The following is a 14,836-nucleotide window of genomic DNA, read 5'->3' as shown; positions in this document are numbered from 1 at the left end:
AGACCATGGGAATATGCTCAAGCAACTGCTCTGCGCTACTGTGGCACGGCTTGTTATCCAGCCTCTGTGTGCTAAAAGCTGCTTGAGTAGGGCTGTCGTGCTGGCATAGAGAGGCTCCGAGCGCTGCTTCCTGCAAGACCTCAGCAGTGGCACATTTTTTCTCCTTGTTTTGACAAATGTTTGCTCAGCCATCATTTTCCTTCTCTGACTGATTCTGATGTGCAGAAGTACCCAAAAGTCACTCGAGCTATTCCTGCTTTCCAGGACTCAGCGCCAGACACCTCATATACAAATTACAGATGTTTCTTTCATTTTGCAATTTTGATTTCTGGATTCCGCTAATGCATGTTTTAGGGGGCAAGCTGTTGCTGTCTTGTTTGAAAAGATCAGACTATGCCTGAGTTATTACCTAGGTGAAATTGCAGTCTGTTCATCTGTTTCCAGCCTGCCCTGATGGTTACTATGGACAAAATTGCCTGCTGTTATGCAGCTGTAGCAGCAGTGCTCAGTGTCACCATGTCACTGGAGAGTGTACGTGTCCCCCCGGCTGGACCGGCCACGACTGCAAACACCGTAAGTCAAATGCATATTTGCTCCACAGGGCACACTGTATCTCCCAGGGACTTCTGCAAATGTAAGAACCAGCTCTGTTTGTTCTTAGTCTATTACAGTTTTTTTAATATACTTTTGCTAATCTTATTGCTTCTGAAATTGTGTGTTTACGGGTTTGCACAGCCTGGGTGGTTATAATCCTTAATTATCTAGGTTCAAAGTATTGAAATAGATGGCTGATGAAGCGCAAAGTATTGATATAAGCTCTTATTTCAACACTATGGATCCCTTTGCCCAATACCATCTGTCCTGTCAGCATTTTGACTGACAGTTTTGTTTTTCATTTTCAGCGCAGATTAGTTTCAAGATTAATTCTCAATTTTTCATTTTGTTTAGGGGAGATTTATTCAACAAGTGAGTGGCATGTACAGTTGTGTGTCTTAAGGTCACTTCTTAACTTGTGAATATAAATGTTAGGAGAAATTCTGTTCTCTGGAATAGCAGAGCATCCTTCTGTTGACTTGAGCATTGTTCTCCATACTGATGGCAGTGTAAGAGTGCAGATTTGCCCTTTTTGGATAGCACCATATAAATGTTAAGCCATCCTGCTTGATTCTGTCTTTTTCCTGTTTTGTGTGTTTTCTGCTTGATTCATTATGATCCTTCTTGCAAAAAGCCAACAGAACACAAACCTGTTTCTAAGCTTGGTCTGAAACACATAAAATCATATAAATTAGTTGCCAGTGTTGGCAGCAATGAGTTTTGGACCTGGCTTCTCAGGCTTGGTACTGAAGAAAACTCTGGGAAAATCTGAAGTTTCCACCAATATGGGTATTTTAAAAATCAAATCAGTTGGTAACATATAGAGCAATTTAGATAGCTTTCCACAACTCTCTTAGCTGTCTAAAGAATTAAGAGACCATGGCCAAAAAAGCTTTTGTTTCTCTTCAGGATAAGATATGGGAAAAGTTGTCCTGTAGAGATGTCTCAGGCAGGCAGCTCTTCCAACTGTTGCAGCCCAGGCATGAAACAGATGCCCAACTCCAGAACCAGGTTTCTGTTGCCCTAATTGGCACTTTCATCTTTATCCTAACAAGAAAGGAAGGAGATGTTGTGGTACGTTGTTGTAATCACGTCAGTGTTACGTGATATTTAGAATGAAAGCAGGAAGTTGCTTTAACAAAGGTAGTGAGGTTTCTCTGTCTGTGTCCATGTTGCATTTCCCAGTATTTTGAGGAAAATGTGAAGGGTGCTCACAAACCTGTCTTGTTTTACCCATTAGCTATTCTGGTTATGCAGAGTTTTGCTAATGAGTCAATAGCTGGTATTTTATTTTCATGAAATTACTTGTTTGTGACTGTGGATTGATTGATATGGATTCACTATGAATGATTAGTTTTAGGTGGATGACATAATATCTGCCTACTTTCAGCTGAAATAAATCAGCAAAAATTGTATTTCTTTCCATTGGTTTGTGCCCCACGCTGCAGCTGAGAGTCCCGTCCAGCGCTCCTGTATCTTAAGGGGCCATTTTGCATCTTTTCTGCTCTCTCATTTAGATGTAAAAGAATCCTTCGGGTGAGCTCCAAGTTGATTCTCAATGTAAATACCATTTTACATTGCAGCCTGCAATAGTGGCCATTGGGGACAGAGCTGTGAAAACACGTGTGTCTGCAATAACAGCGACGGTAGCTGTGATCCAATCACTGGCTCCTGCTTCTGTGAGCCGGGATTCACTGGGAGACACTGTGAACGGAGTAAGTTGCCACTTTGTCAAAACAGGGAATTTGCAAAAACCGAGCAGCGGAAATTGTGATTTTCCTGCTAATTCCCTGCAGGAAGACCTCCAGGCTGTACTGCCTCCGGTCTGCCCAGCGCGTCACAGGGCTCTCGGGTTTCATCGGGGTTAGATGGTTTCCCTAATCTGGATTCCAGAAAAGTTATTTTCAGACTTGTTTTGGACTCAGCAGCTATTTTTAATGTTAAGACTTCGTGTGAGTGATAGGATTGATGTGTGTTTGGCTTGTGGCATAAAAGTTTCCATATCGGTTTTATTTATTCAGTTTTATGTCTGCACTACTTCTTCATAAATCTTTTTTTTAAGGCCAGGCATATAGAAGTGCTTCGCATGTACATAACAGAAGAAATATCAGGAAGATTTAGGGTTCTCTATTAACATCAAAAATACGCAATGGTCTTACCAGAGGCCCATATTCTCCACTAATCTGTCTCTTAACAGAGGTCAATAGCAGATGCCTTAAGAGGATAAAAACAGGCATATAGATAATTCCTGATGTGTTTCCCCAGGTCTGATCAATTTGTCACTCAGGAACTTCTTGAGACAGAAGCAATATCTCTATATTTAATACAACTTGATTTTTTTTTTCCAATTAATGTGCCCATTTCCTTTTTGATTCCATGCGAACATTTGGTATCCACTTCATCTTCTGGCAGTAAGTTGCATAGTTAAGTTGCTATTATTATTATTGATTATATTGATGTTGGTAAATAAAATAAATATTTTATCTATTAGTTTAACAACCTTACAGTGGCACAGATGTAGCTATCAGAGTCTCAGTAGTGTAGGCAGAATTAACTGCTGGTGTCACACAGAAATGTCAAAGCAATTAATCTGAAACAGTGACCTAAGACAAAAACCCTGGAAAGTTGATCTTACAGCTCTTGTTGCTGTTGGCGTAGAGGGAATGGAAGGACAGTTAGTTGGGAAGACCAGCTCCCAGAGAAAGAGCTGCCAACTCCACTTCTCTTTCGCTCTTGACCTCTCTCAAAACAGCATCTCTGCAGAGAGAAAGTAGCCAAATAGCTGGTTGTAATCTTTTCTGGCAAGGTAATCAGTGAAGCCACTGTGGCTGACAAAACATCTTGCAACCCCTAATGTTCTGTCTATGGGTTTTCTGGTTTATTGAGTCTGCTTTGTACCCCACTTCAACTGTGTGTGTATAAAAAAAATGCATATATGTATGTATAAAAACCACACATAAATATGTGTGTGTGTGTGCATGTGTACAAGATTATGAAAGCCATAATACTTTCCTAAACATTTTATGCTGCCTTGGAGGTGAGATCTTTACTGTCCCTGGGGAGCTCCTCTGCTCTTGAGGCATCTCTAGCCTCTTGCTGCAGGTCAGGCTCTTTCCCTTTGCGGCTTTGCAGGCAGCTCAGGTTCTCCGGCGGGATGGATGTATCTCGGCATGCATTGCAGCAGCCTGTGCCGGCTCGAGCAGGGGGAAGATTCTCTGTGATGTGGACTGCAAAATCATTTGTGAAGTGCACTGACCTGTTGCCGTCACCTTGAAAGTCTCAGCTCCAGGCTAAACACCGCAGGTTTGAGGAAAGCTCAGCTGAGAGTCCCACACCTATTGCTGCACTGGAATACTATTTTACTCACATAGATTCTCTGGAGACTGACTGAAATTTCAAGTGAAAAGTAAATGCTGAACAGGATCAAGCTTTTAAGGCACAAGTGCACTTCTGTGTATTTACTCGTTAAAGTAGTGTAGGAGGCATGATGCACAATGAGCTGCAGCTTTGGGAATAGGAGGTGATACAAACGGGATTTTGTACCGGTTCAAGCCTGGGGTGAATTTCACCTCTAAGTGCAAAAAATGCATTCAAACTCCTCCACATTTAAACAACAGCCCATTTTCCAACACAGATGATTGAAAGCAAGGAAGTACTTAAGCCACCTTGCTATCCTTCCGTCTGCCATCCCGACCTACAGGCTCTGTAGGAGACGCAGGGGTTGGCTCTAGCTAGCAGTCACTGGGCTGCAGGAGCAGTGGAATTCACACCAGCTCTGATCAGTGCCCACCTACGGCAGCAACACCGAACCCACCCCTTTAGTCCAGACACAGAGTTGTCTTTGAGGATCCTTGTTGTTTTCTGTTCTCTGTGATTCTTTCAGATTGCCAGAAAATCACTTATGTTGATGTAAATGTTCAAATCATACACTTTTAAAAGAAATCTGGCAATAACCTATGTAACTTATTTAAAGGGGAGTTCACAAGACCTTCCAACATGAGTAGAGGCCCTGTAATATTGTGTTTAGCCAAGTATATCTTTGTATTTCAGCCTGTCCAAAATATGAATTAGGCAACTGGCCCTATTCTTAATTGATTTTCTTATAATCCTGGAAGAAATGACTTTCGTTCTCAAGCGTTGTTTTCTTTCTTCTGATAGTGAGTACCATGCAAATCTTCTAAAACTCCTTACATTAACTGCTGTGGAAATGCATTTGTTAATCTGTCCCCCAGATGCAATGTTTTCGCTTGAATTCTTCAAAGCAGAGCCTGAAAGTAGAGTATACAGCAATCAGTTAGGAGCTTTCTGAAGGAAGCCACTGCATTTCATATTTTCTCCAGCTTTCTGGGGAAAGAATATTTGCAGGAAACCAGAGGATAGGGTCTCGAAAGGAGGCACAGAAGCCGGGAGCTTCCCCCCTCCTGCCTGATGAAGTCCCAGTGATGTGCATGTAAGCAACTCCAGACCAGCGTGCAAAGTGTCATCAAGCAGAACCTGTGAAGTCGCGGGCTTTGCAGCTATCAGATGATGTTAGTTTTCTGTGCAGAATTTAGTCTTTCAACAACCTGGTGTTTTTCTAAAATAGACCTCAATATAAGCAGCCCAGCCTACCTGGGCCCCAAGGAGAACACTTAATCATATCAATTTTAAGGCATTACCATTATGCCTCGATTCTTCTTTTGGAAATAGTAAGAATTCCCATGTATCTAAAAATTCCCCATTGATTCCTGAGCTGCTCCAGAATTAACCCATCATCTGGTTTTGATTCCTCTGCTGCAGGATGCCCCGCGGGAAGCTTTGGCCCTAGCTGTGAGTACAGCTGTCGGTGCCAGAATGGAGCTGCCTGCGACCACGTGAGCGGAGCCTGTACTTGCACGGCGGGCTGGACCGGAACCTTCTGTGGAAGAGGTACTGCTGCTCCCTCTGGTCCCTTTCGGGTTTATGCAGACGGGCTGTTGTTATGCAGAGAGCTGGGTTTACAGGTTACAGCACCAGATCTAAATAAACCATTGAACTTAACTGGAAGATGATACTGAAATGTGCACTTCCATCCTAACTCAGCAAAGCGTTTTGCTGGGTGCCTAACGTTTGGCACATGTTCTAACCTGATTAAAATTAGATACATGCTTAAGATTCCTGCTAGGTCACGTTTTTTATGAAGACTCTCTTTTTAAGCAAAGTCTTACTATTTGAACACTGAGCAGAAAGATGCTTGTCCTGCCTTACACTTGCTTGTTCCTTGTGCCTCTCTGAAATATTTCAGAGAAAAACATGCATCTGTGCATCGCCCCAAAGGAGCTCTGTAAGAACAGGCATACTTTTAACTTTAATAAATCCAAGAGATCAATTTTCTATTACCTGATCATTTGATAAAGTGTTGGAAAAGTTGGACTGGATTCCTTAGATACGTTACTGCGAGTCAGTCTGTGGCATCGCCTAAGGCGGCTGCTGTCGTGCCGCACATTTGTGCGGGTCATAAAAAATACGATCCTGAATGCAACAGAAACAACACGTAGTCAGTCAGACATCGTGAAAGTTATGTAAGTATAAATGATTGAAGAGTCTGCAAATGGTGATCATTAAACCAAAGTCACAATAATTTGGCTTAGAAAGCAGCTTTATCAGCCAGCTTACAAAGGCAGCGTTCGAGCTAGGACAGCGGGAAGCGGCGGCGCTGGCAGGCAGCTGCTGCCCTCTGATGGGAAGGGAGCTGCTCCACAGCCCTCCAGTGGTGGAGCAAAGCACCCCACTGAGGAGCTCAGATGCTGCCTGTCGTCTCCCTCTCATTCTTATCAGGAATTATTATACAAAATAAATACTCTTTTCAAGGTTCTGCTGCAAAGTGTGCCTTGTAATTCATGGTATCTCCACTATGTCCCTTTTTAAAATGATTTAGTTGAACTCTGTTTCCTTAAGTATAACCTTTTTATCATTTTTCTTTTGAATTGGAAAAGCAACTCGGTTATCCATGTTGTGGTGTAGGTCTGTTCATTCCAGCAGGAATCAAAATGGGGACAAAGAGGCTAAAAGTCCTTGGCCAAAGTAGGTGTGAGGAATATGGAGAAGCCTGAGTGATGTCTACTGGGGAAAAAAAATACAAGTCACAGCTTCCAAAGCAGTCACATTGGACGTTTTTATCTTCTTAAATTCCTGAAAGACGACTGTGGAGGGGAGAGTAGATTTTAACGTTTACCATTCAAGAGACCCTATTTTCCACATGTTTTCTCTCAAGCAGGCAGGGTGTTTGCTCCGAGCTGACTTGTGTTACCTTCTCACATAGAAAGTTTCAGCCAGAATGGTTTGGCTGTGCCAAAAGACGAAGAGGGAGGAAACGTGTGGGTGGTTTGCCCTTGGTAGAACCTTCTTGGCACCTTTTCTCTGAGGAGCTGTAGCACTTCTGTTTTTAGTGACTCAGAGACTGGCAGGGTTTCCTTCTGGCAGGGATGTGCTTTTTGCCGTCCTCTTGGCAATCCACCCACGTTGGCCAAGCTCTGTGCCTTGCAGACAAGAATGTAGGGATTGAGACCCAACACAGCGGAGTTGCCTTGAACTTCTCACATACGGCTGATGCTTCATCCCGTGGCTGGGAAGGACTTTTCCATCATCACAGAAATGTTGAAACTGAAACTTTTACAGCCTTGTGAGTTCAAAGTCATAGGAGAAGACGGAACCTTACAAAATCTAACATTAAATAATAATTAATATTAATATCACCCATGCACAATGAGTATGTTTGAACGCATAGTCATCACTTCTGGTATTTTGCATTGTGGCAGCATGAGGTCCAGATTCTAGCTGAAATTGCAGAAGTATCAAAATTTGCCTTTGGGGTTTTTTTGGAATTGGTTTTCTTTCTTCAGGTGGCAAAAAGTACTGCTGTTCCTTTTCATTAATTTGCTGCCTTCGCTATGAAGTAGGGCTTCATAGGTTTACATGCCAGTCCCTGTTGCAAAACACCACTTCCGTGGCCATTTTCAAGTTCTGTATTTCCCACAAATTTCCATATTGTCTTATTATTATTTATTAGCATTCTTAATGTAATTTTAGCCCTTGATGAGTCCCAACATTGGGCTTTTGTGTTATCTGTCTTTATGGTGAAGTTAACCAGGCTTATCCAGCTTTCTCTGCCTCTGTGGGTGTGCACTCACAACTCTAGAAAGCTCTTGGGGGATTTATGGCACTCTGGACACGCGACCCTGTATTTATTATTTTGAGCAGTCATATTACCAGCTGATGTGCTACAGTATCTTGACCGGTAACTGATGTTCATCCCCTGGCAAGACAGCCAACCCAAAGGAAAAGCACCATTGTGCTTGAATGTGTCATGGTGTTTGAGGCAGGAGCAATGCCTCGGTCATATTTCAATTTAACTGAATCAAGGCAAACCTTTTAATTCTCTGGACTTGAGTATTTTGGAGGTATGACCCAAGACCTTGTATGTGATTCAGTGTTCTCTGAAAAGAACATGAAGAGTGGTGGCTCAGAACACATATGCAATAATCAGTGCAAATTGGTATGTACCTGCATATAGCTCCTGCCAGTAACACAGAAAACAGCCACAACCACATCATCCACCAGCACTGGACAGTTTCCAGGCTAACCAGTAGCAGGAGATGCTGTTGCTCCAGATTGCCATTTTGTGAGACCTTGCTGTGAATTACTCACTGAACTGAGCTGACTGAACTTCTGTGCCCTCAGCCACGGGTACTGCCAAGAGACCTCGCACTCTTCAAAGTACTTTTGTCTGTTCATCAGCATCTCAATTCTGCTTTACTCTGAGTCAGTTTGTCTGGTATCGTTCAGTCCTGCTGCTGCCTCTCCAGTAGCGGTGTGATCACATATAATAATAATGGGTAAGAATAAAGCTATTGAGATATTTTCTGAAAAAAAAAAAATATTTAGATATTTCTGAAGGTGGTAAATGCCTGCTCCACCTTTCAGCCCTGCTCAGTCCTTTGGAAAAATGAACCTTGTGAATCTTGTAACTCTTTCAAAAGAGTTGCAAAAGGAACAGGACTGTTTCAGTTTCAAAATAGCTAACATTTGCAAATAAGGCTGAAATACTTTCTCTCTCTTGTTAAATCTTGATAACCTAAGTAGCATTATCCCCAGAAAAGATGCCTACTGTATTGACCCACTGCTGCAGGGCTTTGGTTTTAATGCACTTACAGCTAAACAGGCAAGTAAAAAGCAAAACCAAGCAAACCAAAAAAGCACACCACAATAAGAAAAACCCCAATGCCAACTCCAAAACCAATCTTTCTTGTAATAAATATATCAATGTTTACTCCAAATAAATATAACCATCTGACACGCAGGAATCCTGAGCCATGGGTTCCTAGTGTCAGGCAGGCCAGGCAGCCCCCAGCAAACCCAAAAGGGGTCAAGACGTGCCTGTGTTCTCCGTCTGTGCCCACAGCTCTGTTACAGGTGCGCCATGCCATGCTGAGTGAGCTAAGCCACCCTGCCCTGCACCGGGGTTGCTCTACTCCTGTTTGGGAAGGCAATTGTTATAATTGATTTAATTCTGATAATTGATTTAATTCTGTGAAGTGCTGAGCATCTGCTGCTCCCCCTTTGAAGGTTGTGACTGTCTCCGGTGCACTGAAATTTGGTTCAGTTTTGTTCCCTGCTGCTCTCTGCTATGTGTTGTGTGACCCAGGGCACATGTCCAGTTATGGGATCAGGCCAGCAGAAGAATTATCCAGTTTGCTGCTTGATCTGGCTGAGTATCCCAAAATGCCACACAATTAGCCCACAAACTGGAGGCAGCAGAGTCTCCGACTTTTCCTACAGTATGTTTATTAATTGATGCATTAGTAACAGCAACACAGAGCCCTTGTGAAATGCAGCGCTCAGAGTTGGAATTTGAACCACTGTCTAAATCAGTGTTACCGCAGGACAGACTGACAGGGCTTCTCTCTTGGGATTTCAGCAGTTAATCATTATCATATGATAGCCCAGCAAGATATCTGTTTTAATAAGATAAAAGGGAAAAATAAATATGGTGCATTTCTAGAAATAGCTGACAGCACTGTGTAGTCCCTTCATTAAACAAAGAAAAACTTTGTCAGCCTTTGAAGTCACCTAGGGTTAAGTAGAAGTCCTTTCTTGTATGCTCTGCCATACACGCTGCAGAAGCATAATAAATAAGGACATAAAGATTGAAACCACATGCTGATGTCTCCTCCTTACAACCTGATAACAGCTCTCTCCCCAGTGTGAACTGAGCAGAGGCTGATGGATGTGTTACGGTTTTACATCAGTATGAGGCACTTTTCTGTTTTTCTGAGACGGAAAGCGGTGTAAGTCTGACACCTTTCTTATGCCAAAGAAGCCGCCGCAGTCTGGACAGCATGAAGGGAAGAGCAGCCTTTTCACTTGGAGTAGGTGAAACAATCGTATATAGTTGCAAGCTGAGAAGAGCTCTGAGAGTAGAAAAGCCAAAGCAGATGACGTGGTGTGTTACACCGCCGCGTTGCTGTCAGGAGGCCCAGGTTTACCTGCGCCTACGGATACTGGACTTCCCCGCCTTGTGAGCACAGAAGACAGCAGTGCTTTCTGCAAGAGGACTGAACTTACATTTGTGGAAGAGGCAGTACAAGTAGACTGGGACCGAGAGTCTGGGCGTAAAGAAGACACAGGGCAAGAAAAGGGACAGAAAAGTCTAACACTGGAAGATGCATATGGATAACAGTGTTATTCTGACATGGTAGAGAGCTGTGAAGTTAGTGTGGAGGATTGCTGGGTAGTGTATACAATGGTCATCATCATAAGACTCTATTGGGAAGCCAGTCATTCGAATTTCATGGTAGAAGTATGAGGATATATTGAACAAGGTGGACAAAGAGCTAAATTTTATTGAATAACTGCTTATTTAATGAGCACCATCACTCCTGAGACTGAGTGATTCTGGGATTCTGTGGAAAGAATGACATACCAGTGTGTATCTACAGATTTATTATCATTTAGTATAACATAATTGTACATGTACTTCTATCATCTAAAAACACACACATATATATGCAGACAGAAAGGTTAAAGTTGGGCTACATAGAGAATATTATTCCCAATTTCTTGTTTTTTAACTCTGCACGGCAGCCTCAGTGTTCTTGTAATGCAGCATTTGGGGTGTGATGTGGCCCACTGACAAGCACCAATGCCTTATTTTCACTGCTGTCAACACTGGTACAGATGTAAATTGGGTCCATGGGGCTGCTGTTCCTTATGTGTCCTAGATGGAAGTACGGAGTGCCTGGAGTTGTTTTGCTACATTTAATATGTCTTGGTTTTCTCTATTCGTTCTCTTTGCCAGGTTTTCATTTCAGCACTGAACTACAACACTATGGCTTATGTTCACTGTTAAAAAATCTTTAGAGAAGTGTCAGAACAGTAATGGGAGCGTAAGTTTTGCATTTCAAAAGGCAGCGAGATCATCAGGGATGGTCCTGTGGTCTTGCGTTAGACTGGATCATTTCCTTTTTCCTCTGTCAATTATGGAAGCGCAAGGACTGGCTTGTGTGAATCCAGATCCATGCTCTCTCCTGTTTTTTGGCTTTGCAGTATTCTCAGCCGTGTTTTTCTATGCAGACATCTGTTGCTTGTGTAAAATGGGTCACATTTTTCTGAGATGCACGTAGCAGAATTGTACAGGCTTAACCCTTGAAACAACTTTGGCTCTTAAGCATAGTCAGAGAGTGACGTGTGACAAAGCATCCGTGAAAAGATGAGCAATGCCCCGTGTTTTTAGGTCTGTGAGCTAGAGTTTATACAAAAAAAAGAAAGCAGGACCTCTGCTAAAAACAAATGTTTTACATTTTCAGCTTGTCCAGATGGATTCTTTGGGCTTGACTGCCACCAGGTGTGCAAGTGCAAGAATGCTGCTGGCTGTGACCACGTCCTGGGAACATGCAGCTGCCTCCCCGGCTGGCTGGGAGAGACCTGCGAGCAGCGTACGTACAGCCACCCTCACATCCCTGTGCCCAGATCCTTCCAGCCCTAACACGGGGTTCTTCTGGGAATGTAGGATGACCTGCCAGGGTATAATTTTAGATAGGTCACACTCTTTTCCAAAGATGCCAAAAAAGGGAACATTTTTTTGTAGCTGTGTAAATGATCAACTTTTTTTTTTTTTTTTTTTTTAACAGCTGTTGGCACTTGTCAAATGTTATAAGCATCAGGGTTTTTTAAATAGCAGGGCTGTCTCCTAGCATATGATGAATCTCTGCTTTTTATTTTTGTGCGACATTAAGATGTGAAATGCAGTATCCCTGTTTCTGGTGTATCTCACCTAATTATCAATCATAAAGTGACATATTACAAATACACAAAGTGGAAAACTTAGAGCTGGGACTATTTTGTTATATCAGCATGACAAAATAGTTTTTTAACTAATTCTTAGAAATTCCTAGATTTTCACAAGTATATATTGCCCAACAGTCTTCAAGCTAGTAAGATTTTTCTGTATGTTGGTGTGTATGCATATATAAAATTGACTCTTCTGAGAAACTGTTTGCTAAATTTTATGGGAAATGAAACTTTTCTTTAGCTATGTGGCAGTACGCATGGAGATCACTGAGCTTATTTGCAAAATTTAGCAAATACGTTGGGGGGGGTTAAGATTTTCAGGTTTTAGCCTCTCTGCTTCCTAGTTTCGCTTTAGGATGATGTCATGGTCTATACCTCCTTTTGAAAATATGACTGCCATCTGCAGGAGTGTGTTGTAGAGCTGGGGTCCAAAGCAGGTCCACAGGGAGCCCACTTACTGAGTTATCATTGAACACTTTCCTAAGACTTCTTTAATCCATAGGTTGCAGATTTCTGCAATAGGAAATTGATTTAATTCAGAAAACAGAGAGAAATATTACTTGTATTGAAACAATTCTATTTTCCAGCCACACACCATGTTATAATCAGCTTTGTTTGAGGGCTGTGCTGCTCTTCAAATATTTTCTTTCATTTGCCCCCACCACACAACGCAACCTGTCTTCTGAAATGGCTTTTGCAAAATCCCCTGCTCTTTTGATTTACAGGAGGATCAATGCTGGTGAATCTTTTCATTTTTTCGATATTTCTGCAAACATCCCACTATTGCAGTCCTTTTGGCCTCCGTGTACCCCCCACCCATAGGAACACTTGGCTCTTCATCCCCCACCACCTGAAGATGGTGGTGGTGATACTCCCTTTTGGATGTAGGTTAATGAGCTGACCGTGAAATAAGTGCAGAGCCGGAGCCGTGTAGCTATACCGAAGAGCAGAAAAGGTGCTGCTGAACAGGTACAGTGTTTGCTTCTTGGCCGCAGCCCATTTTTACTGCTGAGCCACGGCACTAGCGATGTGTCACCTTGGCCCTTCGCTGCTCCTTAGACTGCATTAGGGATGGGAGGCTTTGTTACATATTTCATTAAATTCAATTAAGAAATGCAGCTCTTTGTCAATGGCCTTCTGTGCCCCCCTCTACTCACATGAGAAAAAAAACCAACTATTTATTCTCTGGTGCTGCAGCCGGTAGAGCTTTATGCTGGGTTGATTTATTCCTCGTGCTGGTGAAGATGCCAAAGCCTCCGAGGTCTCCTTGGCCTGTAAGAGCGAGGTCAGTAAATGGTGCAAAGGGTAGCCTCCTTTTCTCTTGGCTAAACGATGAATCTTCATTTCGATTTTAAGACTGGAGCTTGGGCACGCCCCTCCAGAGCTGCTCGCAGTAGGGCAGCCATGGGTTGGAGATACCAGCCCACCACTCCCCATCCTTGTTGGGTGTTTAATATTCACCTTGCCAGTTCCTGGGACTTGCCAGCTCTAGCAGCTGGAAGGACAGCACTCGTGCTCAAGTAATCAGATTGCAGGCAGTGTGCTGAAGGATATTGAGGAATAATTTTGACATCATGGGATTTGAATTGATCTTAAGCTGGCCATGCAGTGCATTTTATACACTGCTATCTAATTACGGGCAATACGAACAGTAGTGCCTTTTGTTGAAGCTGTCTAATGCTTTCCATTACAAGACCATGTTTTTCAATTGCTTGTAAATTAATTGTATTAATCTGGGATGAAATCTGCCAAGCAAGGTCTGCCTCAGCTTAAGCTTGTCTTCGATGATTATTATTTTTTTTTTTTAGTTTGGGGTTTGGGTTTTTTGAGTGTCCGCTTGAGATATCTTAGGTTTCTGAGAAAGAGGTTTAGGAAAAGTGTGTTACTTGTTTGGTTTGTTTTTTTTTTTAATAAACTGTTTCATTGAGTGCTGTGATGCCTCAGTGGTACCAAAGCCAGGACTTGACATGTGGCACCTCTTTGTGCCAGAGGGGTAACCTTCCTACAACCATCAAAGTTGCCCAAATTTTGCTATCTCAAAAAAAATCCAAAAAACCAACAAACAAACAAAAAAAAAGAGCCAAATCCAACCAAACGCCACTCCAGCCTGCCAAAAAAGCCTGCCAAAAAAACCCGCCACCAAACTGATTGTATTAGTACTAAAACTGCCTCTTTTTGGAGCTGTTGGGGCTCAGCAGGGTCTTCGCAGAAGCAGTTCCTTGTGGTAAGAAAGAGACCACGCTGGTCTGCAAAATAAACGAGCACAGAAAGATCGGGTCTGTCAGAGTCTCCACTCAGGGTGCTGGTAACCAGGGGTCTGACATTTCACGGGGTGTAAGCACTTGATTTTGCAAATATCCTGTTCTTTTAAAGCCAAAGTTCAATTTTGGGGGAAATGATCCACAGGAGCTGCATGAAATCAAAGCTTCTGGACACCCTATAGAGTGTTAGCGTCCATCATTTCCCTGTGCTCCCTGATGCTTTTGATGGCTGTTGACTTCCAGTCTGGAAGAAAACCTCCAGTTTCATGTGTTCCTTACTCTGCATGCAAAAAAGGATTTTAAAGACTGCGAACAAAGAAATCCTCCTCTTACAGAGGAAAGGCACTGAGAGGAAAATTTTGAAGCAGGAAGTCTAATAATTTAAACCTTTCTATTGCTTCTTCCCTTTGCACTTGTCATGAAGAAAGGAGAAAAGGCCCGGGGATATTTGTACATTCAGTTGTGGAACTTCCTAAAATAGCTTTAATACATCGCTTGTTATCTTAATCTTCAGGAAAGTGCTTTGATAATCAGGACTGCCCTACCAAGAGGCTAAAAATGTTTGTATCCACCCAGTAGAATAAAAATTTCTTCTCCAGGAATTTCTGCTTTATTACCAGAATTTTCACTGGAAAAGTCTTTTGTCTTCTCGGTAAGCATAACAAGAGCTTTGC

At 42.6% G+C, this 14,836-nt stretch overlaps 1 protein-coding gene across 1 annotated transcript in view; it reads left to right on the top strand.

The window, feature by feature from the left end:
- Nucleotides 1-14,836, top strand: part of LOC102046314 (multiple epidermal growth factor-like domains protein 6) — a 200,972-nt gene that overhangs the window by 162,034 nt on the left and 24,102 nt on the right. Inside the window, exons 20-23 of the mRNA XM_055724090.1 lie at nt 445-573; nt 2,178-2,309; nt 5,374-5,502; nt 11,418-11,546. Of these exons, the coding sequence (XP_055580065.1) occupies nt 445-573; nt 2,178-2,309; nt 5,374-5,502; nt 11,418-11,546 (519 nt within the window). The remainder of the gene's footprint in view (nt 1-444; nt 574-2,177; nt 2,310-5,373; nt 5,503-11,417; nt 11,547-14,836) is intronic.

Source organism: Falco cherrug, chromosome 11 (genome assembly GCF_023634085.1).
Source record: "Falco cherrug isolate bFalChe1 chromosome 11, bFalChe1.pri, whole genome shotgun sequence".
Classification (NCBI taxonomy): Eukaryota; Metazoa; Chordata; class Aves; order Falconiformes; family Falconidae; genus Falco; species Falco cherrug.
The sequence above is the reverse complement of the archived record's forward strand: the minus strand, read 5'-3'. Positions and strand labels throughout refer to the sequence as shown.